The sequence below is a fragment of the Psammomys obesus genome, unplaced genomic scaffold, assembly GCF_907164565.1.
Source record: "Psammomys obesus unplaced genomic scaffold, mPsaObe1.curated_primary_1811, whole genome shotgun sequence".
Taxonomy (NCBI): Eukaryota; Metazoa; Chordata; class Mammalia; order Rodentia; family Muridae; genus Psammomys; species Psammomys obesus.
In genome coordinates this window covers 37,032,865-37,058,342 of record NW_026587216.1, presented here as the reverse complement: position 1 = coordinate 37,058,342, position 25,478 = coordinate 37,032,865, and the positions used below count along the sequence as shown (strand labels likewise).

General features: G+C 40.3%; 1 protein-coding gene across 1 annotated transcript in view; it reads left to right on the top strand.

Moving 5' to 3' along the window:
- Tox (thymocyte selection associated high mobility group box) overlaps window positions 1-25,478 on the top strand; it is a 312,314-nt gene that overhangs the window by 256,938 nt on the left and 29,898 nt on the right. The window contains exons 4-5 of the mRNA XM_055603338.1: window positions 1,006-1,287; window positions 19,252-19,482. Coding sequence (XP_055459313.1) covers window positions 1,006-1,287; window positions 19,252-19,482 — 513 coding nt within the window. The remainder of the gene's footprint in view (window positions 1-1,005; window positions 1,288-19,251; window positions 19,483-25,478) is intronic.

The window sequence follows — 25,478 nt, the reverse complement described above, 5'->3', positions numbered from 1 at the left end:
CATGAATAATGGTCACAGCCGTCAACATGCCAACCAAGATGCAGGGAAACTGCAACACCCCAACCTTAGATGAAGAGCTGAAGGGAGTCAATGGCTGCTGAGGTATGGACAACTGGTTCTCTCAAGGGACAACATCCCCGATAAGTTATCCAATCGTCACTGGTCAGCCCTCGGCACATTGAAACAACACTAAATGGACTCAGAAGGTTTTATACACATATGCATTTATGTATGTGTGTCTCTTATATGTAATAAATGCAGAAGGGGGGATGCAAAGAGTTGGGAGAAAGAGGGGTAGAAATAACGAAATAACGTAAGTGCAAAGTACTCACGTATAAAGCTCTCAAGTGATATTACACTGAGAACACTCATTCTCTTTTTGTCTTCTAAAACCTTCAAGTGACTAGAATTAAAACACAAGGCTTGATGGATGCCTGTGCTTCTAAAATCACTAATGATTTTATAACTTAAATGGCACTGTGACAAGAACATCACGTTGACATCTTCATCACATAAATGTGTACAATGTTACCATGTGTAAGTATGAATTGATAAGATGTCTACTTATCAGAACAAAAATACGAGTATATTGACTTGGTCTTTAAAGATGAAATGTACTGTTGACCAAATTACCAAATTCTGCTTAGGGTTGCTTGGTTGTGGTTATAAGATTAAAACCCGGGGCCATGCTCACGCCAAACAAGCAGTCTACAACTGAGCTATGTCTAGGCACCATCTTTTGGTATTCTGTAAAAGGGTTATAGCTTAGGATGGCATCCCGTCATCTAAAGATTAAATAAAATTTTCAGCTGATCATAATAGTTTGAACCTCTAACCTCAGCACTCAAGAAGCTACAACAGAAGGTTCATGAATTCCATGGTAGCCTGGGTTTGCATAGTGAGGTCTTTGTCAAGAAGTCAAGACTTAATATAAAAGTAAAAGAAACCTTTCAAGAAAAACGTTTCTGAAAAAAAAAAAAGTGTCTATTTGTTCATTTATTTTAGATGCAAGATATCGGGAATGCAGAGGGAGCACAGTACAGTTCCCATCCTCAGATGGCAGCCATGAGGCCGAGAGGCCAACCTGCGGACCTAAGACAGCAGGCAAGCATGATGCAGCATGGCCAGCTGACCACCATCAACCAGTCCCAGCTGAGTGCACAGTTGGGCTTGAACATGGGAGGAAGCAGCGTGCCCCACAACTCCCCTTCTCCACCCGGGAGCAAGTCGGCAACCCCTTCGCCTTCCAGCTCAGTGCATGAAGATGACGGTGATGACACCTCCAAGGTATGGTCTGTGCTCGCCACCGTCATTGCACTGTGGGGGGGAGAGGAACATGTTTATGTCTTCCCCGTGAGAATCACTGGTGGGAAGAATAGACTTGGTTAATGAAGCAGAAGGTTACAGACTAAATGAATTCAACCACATGCTTCCTTATTAGACTTTAAACTTTTTTCATTTGTCCTTTTATGCATATTTATGTATAACACCAAGGTTGTTTTTACTCTTAAAATATGTGGTCTGCAGAGTAAGACTAGATAACCTCTATCATTTCTGCAACTGAGCCTACCTTACTCCCTTCTAAAAGTACTTTTCTCTGTAGGACCATTTTTTTTCCTTGCAAATATCTCATTTGCACAGGTTAGCCTCAAACTCCTGAGGTGCTGTGTAGCTGAGGAGGACCTTGAACCTCTGATGGTCCTGTGTCCTGGGATTAAAAGTGTGCACCACCATGGCTTATGGAATGCTAGAGATCAAACCCAGGCTTGGAAAACACTCCCAGACACTGAGCTGTACCTCAATTGTACTTTAAGACAGCAGAAGTCGTGCAATATGTGTGTGAGAATAGGGGTCAGAACACATGCTATGATATTGCAGTTAGATGATAGCCTCAGGTCACCTGACCCAACTGTTCCATACTGGTGAAGGCAGGACATAGGATGACTACGTAGACCAGAGGCCTGGGTGCTAATATTCTGTGGCTCTGTTGTTGGCAATAAAATCGTGTTGGGCTAAATAATGTTTATTATTTGTCCTATAATTGTTATGGGGGTATTATTTAGCCTATCATAATCGATAAGACACAGACACCTGTTAGATTTTATAATTACCTTACTTATCTTGGGCTGGGCAGATATTTCATCTACACTATCTTAATAATCTCCCAGCCTGAATCCCTTGCCATCCACCCTAACCATTCCTATCTGGGCTACCTTCCATCCATAATATTATAAATATTTGCTTATTTTTTTTTCATCTTGGTGTTTCTTTTCATGCCATTCTTAGAGCCTTTTCTCCTGGCCCATGTGCTTCCTTCTCCATGCTACCCATCCTGGCATCCTCCTTCCTTCTCTCTTCCTGTATTTCTGTCTGTTTCCTGTGATTCTCCCGTTCCCAAAATCCCAGGAACCTTAGCCATGCCTACCCTATTCTACCCTGCTGAGGTTTTAGGCCTTTTAATCAACCACTCAAGAATAATGTCTTAGGCAGGTTTATACAAGGATAGCACAGTAATCAGATATTGAGGGCCAGTAATTAGCATCAAAATACAAGCATCAGACTAACCCCCCCCCCCCGACTCCCAGCGGCTCTATCACCAGAAGTCTTTCTTTAAGTCATTTGAGAGGGAATTTGCTTTTTGGAGAGGGAAATTAGCTGAATTTTAATGTATGTATGTATGTATGTGTATCCCAATTGTAGCCCCCTCCCTCAACTCCTCCCAGTCCCACCCTCCTTCCCTCTTTGCCCCTATTCCCTGCCCCTAGTCCACTGAAATGGTGAGTTCTCCTCCCCTGCCATGTGCCCATAGCTTATCAAGTCTCTTTAGGACTGCCTGGATCTTCTTCCTCCATGGCCTGGTGAGTCTGCATCACCAGGGGAAGTGATCAAAGAGCAAGGAACTGAGTTCATGACAGAGGCATCCCCTGGTCCCCTTACTCAGCAACCCACATGGACACTGAGCTCCCTATCGGCTACATCTGAGGAGGGGGTCTAGGTCCTCTCCATGCATGGTCCTTTGTTGGTGCATCAGTCTCTGTAGGACCCCCTGGGCTCAGATCCTTTAGCTTTGTTGGTCTCCTTGTGGGGCTACTGTCCCCTCCATGTCCTCTACCCACCTTTTCTTTTATAAGACTCCATGTACTCTGCCCAAAGTTTGGCTGTGAGTCTCAACATCTGCTTCGATCTCCTGTTGTGTGGAGTCTTTCTGAGAACCCTCAATGATAGGCTCCCATCCTGTTCCCTCTATTCCACTGCTTCTGGTGTCTATCCTGTTTGCCATTCTGAATGAGATTTAAGCATCCTCCCTTGGATCCTCCTTGTTATTTAGCTTCTTTAGGTCTGTAGATTTTAGTATGTATGTTTATCCTATATAATATGACCAATATATCATACATGTCTTTCTGTTTCTGGCTTACCTCACTGAGGATGATCTTTTCTACTTTGATTCATTTGCCTGAAATTTTCATGATTTCCTTGTTTTTAATAGCTGAGTAGTACCTGATTGTGTAAATGTACCACAATTTCTGTATCCATTCCTCCATAGAGGGAATTCTAGGTTGTTTCCAGATTGTGACTATTACAAATAAAGTCTTGCTAGAGAAATAAGACAACTAAAGGAAATCAAGATGATTCAAATTGGAAAAAAAAGAATTCAAGGTATCACTATTTGCAAATAATATGATAGTATACATGAGTGACCCCAAAAATTCCACCAGGGAACTCCTACAGCTGATAAACATCTTCAGTAAAGTGGCTGGATATAAAATTAACTCAAAAAAAAAAATCACTAACCCTCATGTATACAAATGCCAGATGGTCTAAGAAAGAAATTAGGGAAACAACACCCTTCATAATAGCCACAAAAACCATAAAGTATCTTGGTGTAATTCTAATCAAGCAAGTCAAAGACTTGTATTAAAAAAAAAACTCCAAGTCTCTGAAAAAAGAAATTGAAAAAGATATCAGAAGATGGAAAGATCTCCCATGCTCGTGGATCTGTAGGATTAACACAGTAAAAAATGGCCCTTCTACCAAAAGCAATTTACAGATTCAATGCAATTCCCATCAAATTACCGAAACAATTCTTTACAGACCTGGAAAGAAAAATTCTCAACTGAATTTTCTTTAGATTTCTTCAAAGTTGTTTAAGGGAGTTGTTACTTTAAAGTATAATACAAGAAAAGAAAAGAAAAGAGAAAAGAAAAGAAAAAAACACCAAAACCCTGTAGGCTTTTGCCTGAGGACACCAAATGTTTCCCATCCCTTCCCTAATTACCAAACTGCTGGTGAGAAAGATGTGTGTCCACCTCCTGTGAAGATGCCCGCTAGTACATAAACACTGTCTTTCTCTTCTCATTCTTTTTTAAAGATAGCCAGGCATTTCCTTGGCTCTCAGCATGCCCACACTGCCCAGTCCTGCACACAAAACTTCTAGTACATGCTCTGTGTCCTGTGTTATTCTGGTCCTTTCTGTCCCTTATTGAGTTAGGTCCATCCCTAGGTGGCAGTGTGCTAAGCTGTGCCTCCTGTTCTGGGGATCTGTGAGTGCAAACTTCTCCCTTCCTGGCAGTCATTTCTATGCGTTGCCGATTTCCCAAACCAATAATAATAATAATAATAATAATAATAATCCAAAATATAAAACTCAGTGTGTCTGCACACACATCCGATTCTCCACACCCTCACAGTCAGGCACAGCCTTAGGCACGTAAGGGCACCATATTCATGGTCACAGAGAATTGCTACTACAAGGCTAATTAATAATTAATTAGTGTCTAGGGTAATGCAAGCCTTGGCACCATCTGAATATTTAGATGGCAAAGACAGTTTTCTTAAGGAAATGCGGATTGTTCTGATAGCACCTAACAGCCAGTGATTGCCTGGACCCAAATATGAACACCAACCCATGCTTGTGGCCAGAGATTCATGGTTTCTTTTCTTTCTTTTAATGTTCATTTTTATTTTATGTGCATTCGTGTTTTGTCTGTGTGTATGTCTGTGTGAGGGTGTTGAAGTCTCTAGAGCTGGAGTTTCAGACAGCTGTGAGCTGCCATGTGTATGCTGGGAATTGAACCCGGGTCTTCTGGAAGAGCAGCAAATGTTTTAAAAACTGAGGCATCTCTCCAGCCTGAGAGTCATGGTTTCTAGGCAATAACGAGGACAGAAATGATATATGTTGTGTTATATTTATATATATATATGTGTTGTATTAATATTCAGCTCACAGTAATGATCAATTTGTGAATCAAGATTATATCTTTATCAGTATTCCTGACATTTGAAGGAATTAATGCAAAATTTGTGGTCTCTTCTAACAATAAATTTTGTGCTCTCTATGTCTTAATTACAGTAACATTCTATATGCTCTTCCACGAACATGAGTGACTAAGTGGATAAGAACCTGAAACTCTTAGGACTCTCTCATTCTGCCATTTACTTAACCCTTAGAAATATAGCTTGTGATTTGTCTGGTGTAAAATTTTACCAGTGAGTTTCCTATCCATCACCCAATACCCATATCTCAAAAGCACTAAACTGAACTCTTAATAGTTCAGATGAATTGAAATTCACAGATAAATTTACTGAGTAAATTTAGTAAGTCTTCACCAGTGTCTGTAACCCTGTGTGGAAGGATTGGTTTCCTGTAGGGCTGTTGGTGTGTGGTGGTGAAGACGTGGATTTCACAACCATATCTTTGTTTTCTTTTTTTTTTTTTTTTAATTTTACACGAACATTCCAGATGTTGTGTTTAAGTATATTTTCCATCTCAGGAAAATTCAGCCCTTACTCCTATTCTGAATGCTACGGCTCACCGTGGGTTCAGAACTCCTCTGCTGTTTATTCAACTTAGGCGTGTTAAATTGCTAGAAAAATCCTCTGCTGAAAGTGCCTAAGATTTTTATGACAGAAGAAAATAGTGTTGTTGTTGTTTTTCCTTTATGTGTGTGCACGATTTGTGAGGACTGTTGTATTACAACAGCTCTAGTTAAATGTGAAACAGCATTAAGGCAGAAGATCATTGAAATCATTTCTAACAAGTGAACCGAACAGGAATATTGAGTTCCATCGCGGAGAAAGCAGCTTTCAAAGCATCCCTTTTAACACAACATGCTGTCTTTAAGCAATTACACATTGATTCTGGTTTATCTAATTGAACAATTAAATGGAATGACTCTGTTTTGACAGAAAAAAAATATTGTAAATACACCAGCAGAATTAATTATTATCTTACCAACACCACCCATGGCTTTGGAGCTGTGTTGACAGCTTTAAGTCACAAACGAGGGCCTGCAGAGAAGTGGCAAAGAAATGTAAGCTGGGGCGGCTTGTGGCTCTACATTTGTAATCCGGTTCCTGTAATTTAGCAGACACTCAAAAACACTTAGAGTACCTGGCATTACAAGTGTATTTTGCTTGTAGTTAGTTGTTCCTTTAATTAAATTATAGGCTATGAATCACAGTAGATATGTTCTTTCTTCCTTCTACTGTTGCTTTTCCTTTGAAAACATCCTTATGTTTACATGTTCTCACAAACAGGGCATGGGTAAAGGATCTTTTACTCTGAAATGGAACAGCCGCACACACCACTTACACAAACATCTGGGCCTACCTCTCCTCATTGTGTTTTTTTCTGTCTGCCGCCCAGATATTTTATATTACCTGTTCTATCTTCTTTAAAACTGTTATTTTTCTCGTCCGACTGTTTCTGATTTTAAGAATAGAAATTTGATATTCATTTTCTTCCTTTTGCTTTATTAGCTCTTTGAGAGTTTTGAGTTTCCTGTGACATGTTTTGATGACATTCATTCCCCCAAGCCATCACAAAGCCTCCGCCCCTTCCATGTCTACCAATGTCATGTCCTTTCTATTAGATTCTTCAAGAACAATTTGTGCTCTCAAAATATTCCTGGGTGTGTTGCCATCCACTAGATCTTGGCTGACTTGTACAGAAAACTGATTCTTCCTCTCCCAGCAGCTAACAAGGGCCAATATCTCCATGGCTAAGAGTGGGGTTATATGCCAAACTTCTCTTTCTGCACTGGGATTTCATCTGGTTTGGGCTTACACAGCTTTTGCGCATGAAAGGTATAAATTAACTGACCCCTTACATTGCTATTTAGACTAATTTAAAGTCTAAATTCCTTCCTTCTGACTTAGATATTGCTTTTTTTTCTAATGGTCCTCTTGATTATAATTTTCAAATTATTTAATATAATAAAATTTATTAAATATCATGTTTACTGTTTTATGTAGCTCTTTTTCCTCCAATGTTATTTATGTGTATCATTTTCATCTATCATTACTTTTGTCTTACTTTAAAGTGTTCTTTTGGATTGGGTCTGCTTGGAGCATGCTTACCTTAAGAACATTTCTGCTGGCGGGGGGGGGGTGGTTCTTAGACTGAGAGTTACTACCTTTCAGCACTGGGAAGCTGTCATGTTATTCTTTTGAGCCCTTGTTTCCAGTGTTGTGTTGCTTTTGAGATCTACTGACTCCATCTTTCTTTGAAATTAACCTGTATGTCCTCTCTGACTAGTATGAAAATCTGTTACTTTTGGGTGTTCCTCAGCTTCAAGGTGATGTTTGTGAGCTTCTTCACATTTATCCTGAATTTAATTATCTCTGTACATCATCATTTCTGGAATTATTTTATTTGGTAGAATAAGAAAGGTAGGGACTTGATGAGTCTCCTTTGCTTGCTTTATCCACACATTAGATTAAGTAGCTACACTAGCAAACAAGCATTCAGAATAGTCTGTTTGGACTTAATGACACTATGTAGCATATGGAAGAGGAGGTCACTTAGAAGACCTTCACTTAGAATCCAGCACTCCCTCCTGCCCTACCCTCAGCTGTAAGTGATCTTGGGGGATCACATAGTATACAGAAAGTGGAAGGCTAAATGATGCAGCTTCATTGAGTAAACTGGAAGTTTCGGTTTTCTTTGGAAACTCAGTTGTGTCATGTGACTATCTTTTTTTGTTTGGGTCCCAAGTGTGGGATGTGGGAAAACAGTCACTATGCTAGCAAACAAGCATTCAGAGCAGTGTTTTACAATCAAGAGAATCTTAAATTACAGTAAAAATTGTAGACAGTCTTCTATACTCTGTAAGTAAAACAGAGCAGTGCTAGAACAAAATATCACATCACTTTATCAAGAAAAAGGTCCTAATATTTAATATTAGGGTTTAAAAGTCAGATTTTTCCATATCAACATGTTTGTATTAGGAAATTACACATCAACAATGCACATCACATAATATGTATGTATATCTCCAAAGCTCTTAGATCCACGCCAGTTAAATTACTGAATGTTCCTCCTTTATTTTCATATGTATATATTATTGTGTTAATTTCACATTGAAAGAAGCAAAGAAACATCTACTCACTGCAGATTTAGTGCTAACAGACCAAGGTGAGAGCCCATCACAGCACAACTTTCAACCAATAAGTTAAGTCAGTTTACTTTTTTAAAAAAATTGGGTAAAGGATTACTTGCAAAAGCTTGAAAGACCTCCAAATAGCTACCTTACCTGAGATCATATTTCACCGTGTACGAAAACCACAATTGTAGGCTTATATTTTTTAAACACCTTTATTTAAGTTTCTTAAATATGTCCCTTTCAAGCCCCCACCATGCCTTAGGTAGGTGATTAGAAGGGAAGAGGCCTGCAGACCTCTTTTATCTACTTCCTGCTGATTAGGGTCCATGGGTCCTTAGGGGGTTTACCAGACTTGGTCATCAGGATACCAGCAGTCTATTCAAACAGCAGCAGGAGTCACCAGCAGCAGAATGAAGCAGCTAAACTCCACCCAAGCGGCAAGTGTTCTCTAAAGTGGAAAAACAGCACCGGCAGAAGGGTAGACACTTTGCAAAGCATAGAAATGCAAAAGCATAGAGATGCAGACAGTGTTGTCTCACTGTCTGTGGGCCTCTATACATTCCTTCCCAGAGACCCCACAAGGATGTTTTGCAGCTCACAAAATCCATGCCCCTCTAACTAGGGAGGTTTCAGCTGACCAGCACCACTGGCATTTTCACAGGGGTTGTTTTCTGAGGGGGCTGTTTTCCACAGGGGAAAAACATCTCCACATCCCACACTTGTGACCCAAACAAATATCATAGTCATATGACACAACTGAGTTTCCAAAGAAAACCGAAACTTCCATTTCACTCAATGAAGCTGCATCATTTAGCCTTCCACTTTCTGTATACTATGTGATCGCCCAAGATCACTTACAGCTGAGGGTAGGGCAGGAGGGAGTGCTGGATTCTAAGTGAAGGTCTTCTAAGTGACCTCCTCTTCCATATGCTACATAGTGTCATTAAGTCCATTTCAACATCCATATTCTCGCGAGTGTATGTGTTTGCGTGCACGTGCACACACTCATTAATGGTGATCAAAACTAACACAAGGAAGATGGTAAAAGTCATCCTGCCCAATGACTGTTTCTAAGATCGAGTCAAATGAATTATGCTAGGATGTAATGTTTTTAAAGAGCATATGTTCTTAGGCACATTCTAGATGACCAAGCACATATTGGTAATGCATGGAATAAAAATAGCGTGAGGCTTGGCCTAGCCACCTGGCATTTACCTCCTCGGGCCCTTAACTCAACAGCTTGTGCTATTTATAAGGCAGGGCCCCACTACAGAGGAATAAGAAGTAAGCATATTGCTCTATTCAGGCAGATTGAGCAAAGATCCAATGGATCCCAGAGATTGACACACACACACACACACACACATACACACACACACACACACACACACACACACACACAAAACAAACAAACAAAACAACAACAACAAAAACAAACCTAGTAGCTATATGTAATTATAACCAACCATTTTCTCACTTTAGACTAGTAAACTTTGGACAGTAGCCCAAGTTTATGCCTCACATAAGGCTTCCAGCATCTTTACTAAACTCATCTAAAAAAAATATGCAGGGTTTTTGTTTTGTTTTATTTTTTAATCAAGGATCCTTAAAACTGAATTTGCTTTACAAGCTGGTACTGCTACAATGCCCCACGCTTGTGAATCATTTCAAAACCAAAGCCCTTTATACGTGCTTTCCTGTAATTGATGTGCTGAGTCATTGAATATGCTGGTATTATTAATGGCGATAATAAACCCAACTGTAAAATGAAAGAAGTGCTACAGGCTTGCTGATTTCGCAGTAACTAGATGGCTCACTTTCCATGCTTACTTGAATTTATTCTCATAAGGAGATTGGATGGCCCTGCTTAGACAGAAAAGAGAATGGATGTAAGCAGCAGAATTTTTTACTTTTAGAAACAGGACATCACGAAAGTGCTTTAGTGTGCCTCGTTTCTGTGGTAAAGATTTTACACTATTTACTTTCCATGATAAGAGTCATAAGTGGATTTCTATGCATTTGTTCAGCCTATTATACAGGTGGTGCTTGATTAAAATCTATTTTAAACTGCAGTGATTACTGCAAGATAGTATGCATTAAAGAGCTCTCCTGGCTCCATTAAAGGCTTTGGGGCAATGGCAGTTTATTTTAAATATGCTTATAGGCATTCCTAACTTCTCTAGAGATGTTTCAATATCAAAGATTCTCTTTCCTAGATAACCGTGTGTGTGTGCTTATGTGTGTGTGTGTGTGTGTGTGTGTGTGTGAGATGCTAAAAATTAAACCTTAAGCTTTTTGCATACTGGGCAAGGGCTCCAACCCCATCCTCGGCTCTCTTTCTCTGGTAGTGCTGAAGTCTAGATCCGCAAGTATTCTCCAAGCAGCATTCTGAGGCATGCTTCTTTTAAATTAAAAGATTATTATTTTATTGTGATAAGTAAGTTAAATTCACTCACAACCAAGCAATAGTACATGACAGGAGATGAATTGCCAGAAGCCTAAAGATACTATAGAATTATGAAAAGTACATTTTTCTCTAAGTAAGTTAGAGGAAGCATGTGCAAACTAAGGAAGCTTTTGTGTAATGTTTGTTTGTGAGTAAAATATATTATTTTCAATGCATTTATTCAAATGGTGCTTTAATGAAATATGAGATATGCCTGTAGGTGATCAGTGCTATACTTAGTGCTTCAATTCAGCCATGTGGTTAGTTGCTTTCTTTTTCATACATGTTTAGCTGTGTTTCAAGTCTTTGCTTTGCGGTGATAAACGTTTGCCCAGTGCTGTAGAATACAAGAGCAGGAATATATGGTGAACCACTGACTGGTATCACGTAATGGAATGAGGGTATGAAGACTCACAGCACTTCTGATTTTCAATGGACCGCTCTTCTTTGTAAGCTTTTTCTGTGCATAACAAGGTTTCTCTTGTGTTCCAAGTGGAACACAGTGGAATTAAATTTTACACCGTGATTACAGAACACTAGTAAGTTGATAATACTCTAAAATAATGCCCATTGCACACATCTGTGCTGCTCAGTATATCACAGCAACTAGTTATCCGTGGCTGCTTAAGTTTATATTTAAGAATATAAATACAAATAGTTAAGAATAAATTTAAGGCTTTTTGACTTTCAGTTGTACCAGCTTTATGCAAGCAATCTATAGTTATAGATATGGCTAGTGGCGTCCCTTTTGGTTCAAGCAGAGAACATACCTATTTTTCTCAAAAGTTCTATGAGACAGTGGTACTGTAGGTTATAGAACCCAGAGCTTCTTAGAAAGTAAAAGTATAAAAGTACAAGCTTTCATCCATAAATGTATGAAGCTAAAATCCAGACAATACCCAGGGACATATTATAAATCCATTTAGCTAATTTTTTTCACCTCCACAATATTCATCATCCTTGTGTTCATTCTAAATAGTTTGTGGTCAAAGAGTCAGGTACTTTTCAAAATACAATCCATCACTGGCATATAAGTGGTTCCAAATTGAAACAATGCTCCTTTCCAAGGAAGCTTTGCATATGGACAGTGACCATGTGCTTTTCACATGAGTAACAAAGCTACCGCTGGAAAGTGGGCCTTACAAAACCCAGCTCATTAACCAGACTCCAAAAGGGAGCTCATTTCTGTGTGTTTTATATGTATGAAAAGTAGTGAAAAATACAAAGCACATATCAGAGGTCTGTGCCTTGAATTCCTGAGGCAAATATCTTCATGAATCACTGCCAAAGTACTAGAATGCAGAAAACATCAAGCCACAAAAGTGAATTTTCATTCTATTTTATTGCATCCTAAAAAGCGAAACCATCATACCTATGAAATAATCTTTTATATAAAAACACTGAGCAACATAACAAGCAATGCTCCCTAAAATGCATTTTATTTTTATAAAAGTGCAGATACTTCATGAAAACCTCTTTTCTCCTTCATGTACATCGAGAGTGGGAAATAGGACATTATCTCATAGCGTAGTTGAGTTGCCCGCAGGCAATTTTATGAGTGGTCAGAAGATTACAACCCAAGATAGCTTTGATGACCTAGGTTGATTATTAAAAGAAGGGCCGTGAATATTGAGTAATGAGTAGCCAACAGCTATCTTTTAGATTGTTCCTCTGGGGTGCCAGTCAATTCTCATTCACTGCAGATAGTTCTAGGCAGTAGAGACTGGAGTATGTCTGTAAAGAGGAGGCTTTTCATGCTGGTGACTAAAAGTAGGTGGGTATGCTCTTGGTTGAGCCAGAGGAAAGGCAGAGATGATGTGCTATTATGAGTAATCTGGCCTTGGGGGTGTGGGTGAGACTCCAGCCTCAGATCTTGCTGCTTCTCAGGAATGTCAGATGCTTCCTCCAAGCTCCAGAGAATAATACCCCATGGTATTCTCATGGAGATTAAGTGTCCTGTGCCTTCAGAATATGGAGACAGAGATCATGATAGGTTTCCTTCTATTAAAGAAAACTCTGATATTAAGAAAGAAAAAAAAAAAACGCACCCTGCCCAACCCGACAAATCAGGAAAGTCTAGAAAACCTGCAGACAGCTAATTGGAAAGGCTGGTTGCGCGGATGGTTTAGGATTTCCCAGAGCATGCTGTGCATTGCTTCGAAATGGTAATCTGTGTTTCGATCCACATCTAGGGCCTCTTCAGTTACAGATTCTTCTCCTTGTTCTGTCATCCTAAGAAGTAGAGTATTATTACAAAACAAAGAGGTTATTTACTATAAAACCAGTTTAAAAACAAAATGAGCTCAAGTCCCTGTGGTTCTGGCACAATACTAGACAGTGGAAGAGGGAATTATTTAAATGATTTTGGGGAAATCCTTTAATTAAAAGATTTGTGTTACGTGATAGATTTATCTCGTGATATTTGATTATCTTCTGGAAAGACTGATGTAATTGTTAGTCATGATTGTTTCAATTTTTTCAATCATTACTATTTTACCTAAATTTTCAGATAAATATAGGCAATATTCTCTACGAATAAGCATTTGGTTATCTGTGCTTTGTTCCATTTCTAAGTATTCCCATCATTAATGAGACAGGCCTTTACATGTCTCAGTTACCTCCTCTATTTGTAGCTTTATTAGGCTTTGATTGACAAATAAAATTATATAAGAGGTGTGCAACATAATGATTTGATGTACACGCACATATGAAAGGATTGCTACAGTCAAGATAATTAACACAACCACCACTTTATCTTGCCTGGTCACTAATTTTTGTTTTCTTGTTATTATCTTTGTTTGTTTTGTTGTTAATGAGGATATTTACAATACACTCCCTTAGCAAAAATTTAGCTCATCAGCTTCTCCTTTATTCTAAGCATCACAAACCACAGTTTTAATAATGAACCTTGTACTTACTCAAAGAATTCTATTCATCACTAATGTTCAAATAAAATACACGGTAGAATCTTAATTTATTTTTAATTTATATATTCACTTTACGCCCTGATTGTAGCTCCCTCTCGCCCTTCCTTTTAATGCCTCCCTCCCACCTTCTTCCCCATATCACCCCAACCCTTATCCTCAGAAAAGAGGAGCATCCCCCACCAACCCACCCCAGCACACCAAGTTGCATCAGGACTGAGCTCACCGCCTTTATCCACTGAGGCCAAGTGAGACAGCCCTATTAGGACAAAGTGATCGAAAGCATGAAACAGAGTCCATTTCAGAGACAGCACTCTCTCAACTTACTAGAGGACATATGTAGGGGACGAGGGCCAGTCCATTCATGCTCTCTGAGTGGTGCTTCCATCTCTGTAAGCGCCCAGGGGTGCAGGTGAGGTGCTTACCTGAGCGGCTGTTCTGCAAGTCCCATCACCACAGCTGAATGCTTGTCTCCTTTGACTAATCCATCTTTAATATTATTTTTGTTAATGTGGTTTTAACTGACATAGAATTACAGCACATTGTCCCTCCCCTTCTTCAGCCCTCCCAGCTACCCTTCCTCAAAGCCTTCTCACGTCCCCTCAACTCTCAAGCTTGTAGCTCTTTTTCTTTTATTATTATTACATACACACTCGTGTATATGTGTGTATACAAATATATGAAGCTAACCTGCTGCGTTTTAGAACTGACCACTATGCATTGGGTACACTGTAAGGGGGAATATCCTTGGGAAAGGCTAATTCTTCTTCTCCCAGCAGTCCTTAGCTGTCTATCGTTCTTTGTATAGGGGTGGAAGCATGAGAAATTTTTTAACTCCCGCATGGACATGCCCATTGATATAGCCATTGTTCTGGTCTTGTTTATGCAGTTATTTCTAGGAGAGACTGTTTCACAGCAGACTTCCTGGGATTGTAATTCTTACAAGCTTTTCATCTCCCTCCCCCTTCCTTCATGTTCTGCGAACCTTAGGTGTAGGAGCTGGGAAGTAGTTACTTCTGTTAGGACTGGGCTCCCCACAATTTCTTGATGTCTGCGTTGTGTGAAGTTGTAGTTTTCTGCTATTGTCTCACTTGCTGTAAAGAGAGACTTCTTTGATGAGGTCTGGTAACCACACCTATCCAAGAACCGTGACTCTCCCACCATCATTAATGAAGACATTGTCGACCTGACTGATTCCTTTCATTATTCTTTTTAAAAATACTTTAGTGTTATGAATGTAAATGGCTGTTTATAAAATTAGATATTATAAAAAAAACTATAAAGAAGAAAACCACAAAGATACACTCTATAACACAAAGAAATTGCTAGTACATTTCAGACACTTTTTAAATAAAGCCTAAGCGTGTTTTTCCTTTTGCTGCGTATTTGCCTATTATCCTAAAGTGCTCAAGCAAATCTACGAGTAATTTCCTGTAACAGGAAGCATTTGTACTTACATTCATTCGTCTTTCCTGTCAAAGTACTATTTTATTTACTAGTACTATAGCAACTGTTAAGTACTTTCTGTGTCTTTCAGGGACCACTTAAGTGCTAGTAAGCAAAACTAGACGTGACCCTACCTTGGTAGCACTACCACTTGGTTTGGGGGAAAAAAAAGCATAGCAACCATGTGTGCACTGTTGGATAGTTAGATGTTCATTGTGTGCTCTGGATTGGAAATCTGGATAACTCAACCAATGCATTCCAAGAGCCTGCTTGAATTTGAGATATGATTAAGAGCTGGTCCTCCTCCCAAGGGTCCAGTCTGTGGGTGAGGAGAGGGGACCCAGGACAAGGGGGTGAGAGGCTCAGAGTCATCGCACAGTCACCAGGAGTTGGGTGAATGCTAACCAAGGGCGAATGGCTGCAGACTCACTTATTCTGGATGAGAGCGTGTTATGTAGCTTTGGGTGACCAATCAGGTCCCTCCACACCACCTCTGAGCTTGCCGTTGGTTGTTCGTCTCTGGGCAGACTCTCCAAGGTCAGGTCACATAGTCTTGGCCAGACTACTTCCATGATCACATCAGTGGAAGCTGCCCCAGCCGTGAGCCCTAAAGGCCCTTTGCTGGGGTGCTCACAATGCAGAGTTTCAGATAATGACATCAAATAACAGTTGTGTATATACATGGCCAATCAAGAAAGCGCGGACCTAACAATCACCCGACCACTAATGGTAGTAGAAACCCTACGTGCTTATAAGACGCATAAAGGAAGAGAGTTTACAGCACAAAATGCTGCAAAACTTCCTTCTATGTTAATGGCCATGGAGAGGAAGATGAGTCAAAGAAAATGACTCTGAAACCAGCAAGGCCAGCAAAATAAAAGAAGAACCCTGGGCTGGTGTTCGGAGACTAGAAAAGAAGAAGCTTCTGAGAAAATGTGGATTATTCAGTGAAGGCACTGGTGACTCTTTGGAGAGCTCCAAGATTAGAACACACCAGGAAGTGATAACCAAAGGCAATGCATAGCCAGTACAGAAACATGGTTATAAAATGGACAAAACTATGAGCATGCATATTCTTAGCAGAGAGGGAAAAGATAGCTTATTTCTCTCAGTATATATGTTGCGTAGTAGAACGGAATTGAGATGGTTTGACTGAGGTCAGCTTCCCATGCCTGGAGTATCAGGGCACTTGTTATAAGCTTTTTTAGACAATTCCAATGGGCAGGCACATTTAATGACCATTTCCTCTGACAGAATTACGTGGAGCCCAGCAGTTTCACAGGATCTCCTTTAAGATCAAACTGGAGAAGTTATAGACTAGTGTTAACCTACATTAGCTTTGCAACTTGATTCAGAGCATTGTGTCATCATGGGGTTCTTTGATCTCTGGAGTAAATAATTTAAGAATTACCAACTTCTATTTTTTTCTAGCAGAACGTTTTTTAATTGTTCAAGAATGCCATACAAAAACAAAACAAACAAACAAACAAAACAAATGGCATACATGTACTTAATATATAGTGGTCAACTTCCCAGTCTCTTTCCTCTAATACCTCTTCTGTCCCCTCCCTCTCTTTCCCTCTTGTCTTAGTCACTGTTCTATTGTAGTGAGGAGACGCCATGAGCAAGAAAACTCTTATAAAAGAAGGCATTTAATTAGGGCTGGCTTACCACTTCAGAGGTTCCTCCATTGTCCTTATGGCGGGAAGCATGGTGGCACACAGGCAGGTGTATTGTTATAGAGGGAGCTGACAGTTCTACATCCGGATCTGCAGGCAACAGAAAGAGAGAGACTCTCAGTTGAAACCCCAAAAGCTAACCCCAGTGACACATTTCTTCCAGGAAGGCCATACCTCCCAACGTTATTGTTCTTTCATACAGTTTTACTTTCTGGTGACTAAACATTCAATATGAGCTCATTGGTGATGCTCTTATTCAAATCACCACACCTCAGAACTTTATGTGCCCCTTTGAAACCTACTGAGTTCACTAAGCTCTACCTGTATGGACAGGGGTGTAGGACCATGCAATGGAGCTTGGATAGCCACTCAGAGGTCAAAACCCTATAGAAAGTCAGCTGTCCCCTTCCAGCAGCCATCACTGTCATTACCTAATTCTCATCTTACCTGTCATTCTCAGTTCTCTACCCTTCTCAAATGAAAACAAAGCCAAAGAATTCACTTAACCTTTTTCTTGTTTCCTATTGGTACTCGAGCAAATCTTTTAACTGATTTTACATTATCAAATACAAAGATGATGCTTTTGCGTTTCTTTGATTTGAATTAATTTTAAAGATTCTAATGTGTCATCTTTTGTATTTGAATATGCTTTTAAAGTTTCAAGATATATAAATACAGACATTTCAATAATTACAAAAACTGATCTGAAACTAACTTATGGTAGAAAAACAGGAGCTCAGGAAAATTTAATTTAAGAAAGACGTCACAGCTGATGGTTAAGGAGGAGGGCGTGAATTTAGATCATCTGATAGAGACACAGAACTCTTGACTAAGCTTGCTTCTTCTGCATGGTGGGAGGTTGTTTTTCACACACATCTCATGAGGTGTGCTGTGTGAATAAGTCACGCATTACCCACAGGCAGGAAAAAATACACCCCAGCAGTAGAAGATAACGGGCCAGGACAGCCGGGAGAGTGGCCACTGCTGGGAGATAGTGTAAGTAGGATTTAGGTCAGTGGGTCTTCACAGGTAGTGTCGCTATCTGTTTTCATCAGTTCACATGACTGTCGAGCTGGAAAAAAAATCGTCACCAGAATCCTCATTTCACCAGGAAGGACTAAATGACGTCTCAACTCTGCTTAACAACAAATACATTCTTCACATCGGGTACCTTAAGCACACTAGCTTTCCTAACTGTGTCAGAACAGCTATTTAAATCACCTCAGAACAGTGGCGAAAGATGTACTCTATTTTTAAGTGGAGTAAAATGGGAGGTGAAGTTGTTACAGAAACCTCTAGAATCTAGATTTGGGGGGTATGATTACGGTAGCCATTAGTACTTGTAGCTAGTTGAGTTTTTAAAAGGCCGTAAGTCATCTTATTCATTTCAGCATTCATTACCATCATGTGGCTCCTGAAAACCAAACAGGACAATGCAGATTATAGAACCTTGTTCTCAGTGTAGGAAGCTCCCCTGGACAGTAGTGACCCAGATTCTAGAGCATATCCACTCTCAAAACCATAAACACTGCTGGATTCACACTTTCCCGTATCCACCCCGCAACTATATCCATAGCCCTAAGTGTAAAATCATAATCCCCTGGGATAAACCATTGATTGTGCAAAGGCATCAGGCTCATCTCCATTTATTTCATGTTGACTCAATGTTTAAAATCAGAATTAGGAAGCTAATCAGAACTCCCCGCAAGAACACAAGCTCAGTAAGGTCACTACAAGAGGTGGTTATTGTTGTCACAGCTACAGAGAAAGAGAAGGGGTGAAGGGGATAAGGAGAAGCATTTAATTGTGTAGCATTGAACAGTAAGAAAGTGCTTGCTGACAAGTGTTAGGATCTGAGTTCAAATCCCCAGAACTCATGCAAAGCCAGATATATTGTCACATGCTTGTATAGTCGCATCATTTCTACGGAGAGAAAAGAAGCAGAGTTTGGCCAATGCGTGGAAGCTCCATGTAGGCATGGCATACCCAGTAAACATTACAAAAAGAACAAACAAGTTAGAGCTACACAAATTGAATTGGGGAAGGGGGGAATGTGGATATCATATGAAATATGAAGGTACGTTGTCTTTTCATTTGTATCGTCTTGTTCTGTTGTGGTACTAGGGATCAGATCCAGAACCTTTAGCATGGTGGGCAAGCATTCTACCATTGAGCTATACCCCAGAATAAAATCTGAAGATTTATGCGTAAAACTACACTAGCAACACCTACTATTCTTACGAATATCTCTGGGTGGGGGTTGTCTGGGCAGCATTCTGAGTCTGTGTCAAGAGGAAATAGCAATGTGATTCAGCCACGGATTTTCTCAGTTCCTGCATATCTCCATCTTGATTTTCTTTTTCAAATTTCAGATCAATGGGGGAGAGAAGCGGCCTGCCTCTGATATGGGGAAAAAACCAAAAACTCCCAAAAAAAAGAAGAAGAAGGACCCTAACGAGCCCCAGAAGCCCGTGTCTGCCTATGCTTTGTTCTTTCGTGACACGCAGGCGGCCATCAAGGGCCAGAACCCGAATGCTACTTTTGGCGAAGTCTCTAAGATTGTGGCTTCAATGTGGGATGGCCTAGGAGAAGAGCAGAAACAGGTAAGAAGGGCTGTAAACGGATGGAATCCGCTTGCTCATAGACAGTGTGTTGGCTTCTGTGGACCCCAGGCAGAAGGGTCAGATTCCATGCACAGCTATGAACTCGGAAGGGTCCCATCTGAGCAGAGTGCCACTTGATCTTGAACTCCCTTTACCCTCTTCCATAAGCAGCATGCTAGTTCCCTTTAAAAGTTTATATGACACAGCTACTTTTGGAAGGACTTTCACATCCCCCAGCCAGGATGACATCACTTAATGTTGCTCGTGTGAGCACAGAGACTAAGAGTCCCCCTTCCGAACGTTATCCACACCTCTCTCCAGAACTTTCCATTTACTCTGTCATCATCAAAATCTTTTTGCTCTTTGCAAAACGAACCTCAAGTTTGTTTCTATCCTTGGCCCTTCCCTGAAGACCACCAGGGTAGGTTATTCAATCCCCCATATATATTTAGCACATGCCCCTGGGCTGTGTTAAATGGGACCAGATGACTGTTTTCCCTTTCTCTTCTGATGGATGGCCATGCTCGGGCAAAGCCATGTAAGACATGCTGGCAGTGCCACAAGTCATTATAAGATCTTCAAGAGGGTCAGAAGTCACACTGAGAGAGCAAAGTTTCAGAAAATAGACGGGGTTTACCCATGTGAAAAAGCAATACCAACCCTGTGGGTAAACTAGAAGCTAGATGATCATTGTCCCTATGCAGTGTTATTGCCACAAACATTAAATAATCACGATAATTAAGGTCAATTAGAAACATAACAACATAAACACAGCTACTGAAAAAATACCACACTAATCATATATAAAGGATCACATTTGATTCTTGATAAGAATATGTATCAATATATATCATCCTTCACCACATCCGGGGGAGTATATATAAAAACAGAGGTAAAGGACTTTCTGTGCAAGCGTGAAGACTTGAATTCAAAATACATAATGAACACAACTCCTAGCCAGGCAGAGGCAGATGAATCACTGTGAGTTCAAGGCCAGCTAGCCTGGCATGCACAGCAGAGAACAACAAAGAGACCCTTCCACAAACAAAATGGAAGGCAATATGTCCTCTGACCTACACACACACACACATGTGTTGGGGGGAGGGCAGCAGAGGTTGGGGCTTTTTCTTTAAAGAAACAAAAAAAAACCACAAATGTCTAGGTTCTAGAAGAATCTTAGTTTATGTCAGTATCTTTGCTTCTTTGCTATACATAGGATTTTATACTGTTGAAAGACATTTGGATTATCTCCTTTGTTCTACCAGTACTCATAGGTCTATAATGAATTGTCCAAAAATTTGTGAAACAGAGTCAGGAAAATTAAGCTCGCTCATTTATTTGACAAATATTTTTGAGCATATATTTGCCAAGCACTGCCAAACATAGTAGATTTGGCAGCAAGCAAGACAAGCAGGCCTCCCTGTGCTGAATGATCTCTATACTCACTTAGCTGGAACATACAGTAACTCTGAGCAGAACTCGCCGTTTAGCTTACCGTTCGGTTCCTGACAAGCTCTTAGAAGCAGTGATGGTTGCAATGATAAAACCAGATGTAGAGAAACAAACCTCACTTCTCCCGTTTCCCCAACACCTCCAACTCCTATAAGTCAGTGAAGTCAGTGAAGTCAGTGGCCCTTTATGGCCTGAAGTCAAAACGCATTTTCAGTGTCTTAATGCCATCAAGACCTGCCCTGCAGAGTGGGTGCTAAGAGTCACCCTTAACCATGATAAACATACTGTGTGAACTCGGTGCACTCAGTTGTCTTCCATACACCCAGGTCTTAGATGAGGTTTTAAACTGAGGGAGGAACTTGACCGATATCTTCCCTCCAGTCAGTGGAGAATTACTGGATGATGGCCAAGTGCACGTGGATGAGAAAGCCCAGCCTTTGTCCGTAATCTCCGAACAATGTCACATCCATGCCTATCTATTCTGCTGTTGTGCTTATCCTCCATGTACTCTTGGAAAGGTTCTGAGCATCAAGCCCTGTCCTTTTCTGCTCTGAGATTAAATTTCCTGGAGGAAGTTCCAGAACATGCCTTCTCCTCAAGGATTGTGCCAACAACTCTTGTCCTGCCTTACCTTCTGCTTTTTCAAAAACATCACTTCCTCTGGCTAACAGTCGCCTTTTCTTACACGGTCCTGTGGTCGCCGTTGTCCTGAGGCTGTCCTACACTCTAAAGCAGGGGTTTTAAGAGCGTGCTCTCTAAAGACTTCACAGCCCAGGAGCTCTCCTTTGTATTGCCAATGTAAAAATAGCTGTCTGTACTCTTCTTTCTGGTGGAAAATCATAATGCTCATACAATCAAAACCAGGTAATTCCAAGTGTAAAGAGCCAAGTTTCGTCTACTAATTCTATTACAGTGATGATTTGCATTTTCATATATCAAGAGGAGAATATTAAAATCACTTTCAACATTCTTTGTGCCTAGCTGTATAAGGAAATTATATGTGTGTGTGATTACATGTGTATGCAATGAGAGAAAGAGATTATAAGTGCTATTATCAACTGTCATCTTAAAAGGGGACATTCCTCCCATTCCCTACTCTAGGATTCAGAGGTGACAGTGTAATCATCAAGACTTCTTAATCAAACACCTATGGTGTCAAGACATTTTTTTTCTTTTTCTCTTTTACATGTTTCTTCTCATTTAACAAGTCACACAAAACCAGACAATGGTGGAACAGGCCTTTAATCCAAGCACTTGGAAAGCAGAGGCAGGCAGAGATCTGCGAGTTGCCTCAGAGTTATTACAGATATCTAAGAGACCAGCCTGGTCTACAGAGACTTTGAGGACAGCGAGGGCTATACATAGAAACCCTGTCTTGGTTTTTTTTTTAAAAAAAAAAAAAAAAAAAAAAAAAAACTCAAAATGAGCCTGCCCCTGGGTTCTCTCATTTATGGGAATAGTTGAGGTGTTTCAAGGAAATGCATTTGATAAATAAAAGATAGAATTCTATAATAGTTGGAAAGTAGATTCACATCACAGAATCAAAATCTACTGACTAAAAAGATTTATGCCAAGATTGTTTTAAAAAAAATGTTGTTTCTTAAACGAAGTATTTTAAAATTTGAGTACTTGTTTGAGAGTTACCCAAACAAGGTATTGTGAGCAACTTAGGTTACCCTGAGATAGTTTGCGACTGTGCCTGATGTTCCCTGTTGCTGTAGCAGGAATCCAGGAGAGCTGATTCTTCCAATCTAAGGATGCTCTGGTCCAGTCAGGACAGAAGCTGTACATTCCTCTCCATCAATTGGATTAGAGCAGTACAGACAACACACGTAGGGCCCAGACACATCCCTGCGTCGGCAAAGGTAGCGTGTGGCAGCCTGTGGTTCAGCTACTACTCTTTGTGGCAGCCTGTCACTGAATGTTTGCAGAAAGTGCCAGTGAGGCAAACATGCCCGCCTAAAAGACACTCTAGGGCCTCCAAAACATGTCATGAAATCATTCCAAAACGTTATATCTGCTGCATTATCACCTGTTCGTTCCCTTTACGCCGACTCCCTGTGCCAACACGCTGTAATATCTGCTCCAAACTTAAAGTAATTGTACTTAACTCTCATTTAATATTCAAATTCGGGGAGCCTACCTACTGCTCTGTATTTTTAAAGGAACACTCCTAAAGTGGTTTAGACAAGCCCACCGGACGGCTTTGCGTTATGTAGGCAGCTTGGTTAGGATGTGGAGATTTCATGTGCTGTAGTTGCTCAAAAACCCCGTTGTCACCATAGCCCAAAATTATGAGCAGATCCAACTATAAACGTAAACATGGGGAATAGACAGTTATCAGTGAGTTAACGGGGATGCAGAAAATTACATTTAAGGGAAGACATCATTAGTGAGATTACAACGGGAGTTTTCTGCTGACCACAAGGAACACGCGTAACAGAGCACTGTGTCTCCATCTCACGCCTGCTCAGTGTGGAGTCAAGGCGGGAATGGAACGCCAGCACGGAGGGCTGATCTTTATGCTTTAGACTCCATGGTGAATGAGAAACTGTATGTACTTTGGTTTTGCAAAGATTCTGTCAAAGAAAAATCGAAAGGAAGCCAAAAGAAGTGATAACAGTCCCGAAGGAGCACAAAGCCCCCCTCCCATGAGTCCTTCCCTCCAAAGATTCTGAACACACTCCACATCTCAGAGATGGCTCCGTTTTAATACTTGGGAAGACAATGCTGAATCTGGAATGCAAAGAAAATTGTGCTTGGGATTCCAACCGGGGGTTTTAAATGCTAATGACTCGTAAGACAATGAAGAACCCATTTCAGAAGCATACCAAGTTGTTTCAAAGGCACCAGATGGAGAAAGGGAATAAAACACAAGTATTGCTGTGATGCTGGGGTTTGCTACTTATCTTTCCCTGACTGGAACCTGCAAAGGAAGAAAAATAAGTTAACAATATTATCTTCTTGCCTTGTGGCTCCTTGGAGTTTCAGCAACACCCACCCCCTTTTATAAACAAGGTTCCATCTATATTTCTCATCTACCTCCATGACTTTGCTCTGATTCTAACCACCTTGGTATGGGACCTGAGCATATGATGACAATATAAGATAATTCAAACTCTATAAAAATAAAAGGGCTGGTCAGCTTTTGGCAGAACAGGTTGACCCAAGGAGCTGTAAAGGGTTCTTGAGTCCCTTTTAGTCATGGAAAGTCACCTTAAAATCAGAACCAGATGTAAATTACTAAATGAACCTTAAGTTCCTAATTGGAGACACAGTCGGGCTGTAAGACATTTAGCAAATTACAAACAAAATGTTCTTGTTTACATTACGTTAAATGGCTTTAAAGCTGCAGCCAAGAGCTAAATAAACATGCTGTTATGCTAAAAATGGAGTGGAAAGCCTACTCGGTTTTTGGTGTATTCAGGAGAAACCGCAGCCCATGGGTGCCTGGAGAGTGTATTTTTGTAAATGCTAGTCCTGTCCTGGAAGAAGAGAGTGGATTTACCTCGAGATGCACAGCCTAATGAGCAGATATCACTTGCCGGGAACGTGTTTGAATACTGTAGCATATGCCTTCTTTCGGGATGCATAATTCATATCCAAGGATATTAGCCCCAGCAGTTCAGCTCAATAGCAGCACCTCATTATTTTATCTCTCAGTATTTATTCCTATGTTTGACGCCTCATGAAATTACTGTTAATGTGTTTATATAAGGGCAGATCTGACACAAGTGGGAAGAATGTAATTTCCTCCTTCTTCTTCCTGCTGCTGCCTCTTCTTCCCTGGTAGAAGGGGCAAGTGTAAATAGTTAATTTGCTTCAATTATGAGCCTGTCCTGCTAAATTAGAAGCAGCAGGGATATGAAGAGCCAGAATTATACTTAGGAAGCAGCTGACAAATCCTCTGAGCCTGTGGAATCAAATCATTTACTCCTCATTGGTGCTCAGACACCCACCGCATAAATGCTGCTGGGGGTTTTGCCCTTTATCTTATGACAAAATCTAGATTTTTATGTCAACCATTCTTAAGGTTAACGACAACCCTGCCACACTACAGCATTTGAAGAGATGTGAGTTTATCTCAGCAATTTACTTATAGACTTGTTGTGTCCCCCACAGAGCATGGGTAAGGTAATTGTTCATTCAGGAGTCTTGGCCCTATACCCAAGTGCAAAGGGCAGCGCGCGCGCGCACACACACACACACACACACACACACACACACACACTCAGAGGACATGAACTTTAGAGGGAGATATTGGGAAGGACACAGGGAGAGTTGGAGGAGGTATAGAGGCGTAGATATGATGAAAATACATTGTGTTCATATATAATACCCCAAAAAAACAGACAATAAAAACATAAAAAGTGGCTATTCTGGAAAAAAATGTACATTATTCAAATAATGTATGAAGGAAATTTTAATTGGCAAAAAATAATAAAGATCATAGCATGTAAGCAAAGTTTCCATTCATAGAAATTTGCAGGTGAGCCGTTATTTTATAACTTGAAGTGTTAAGAATATCTTGCTTCTAAAGCCAT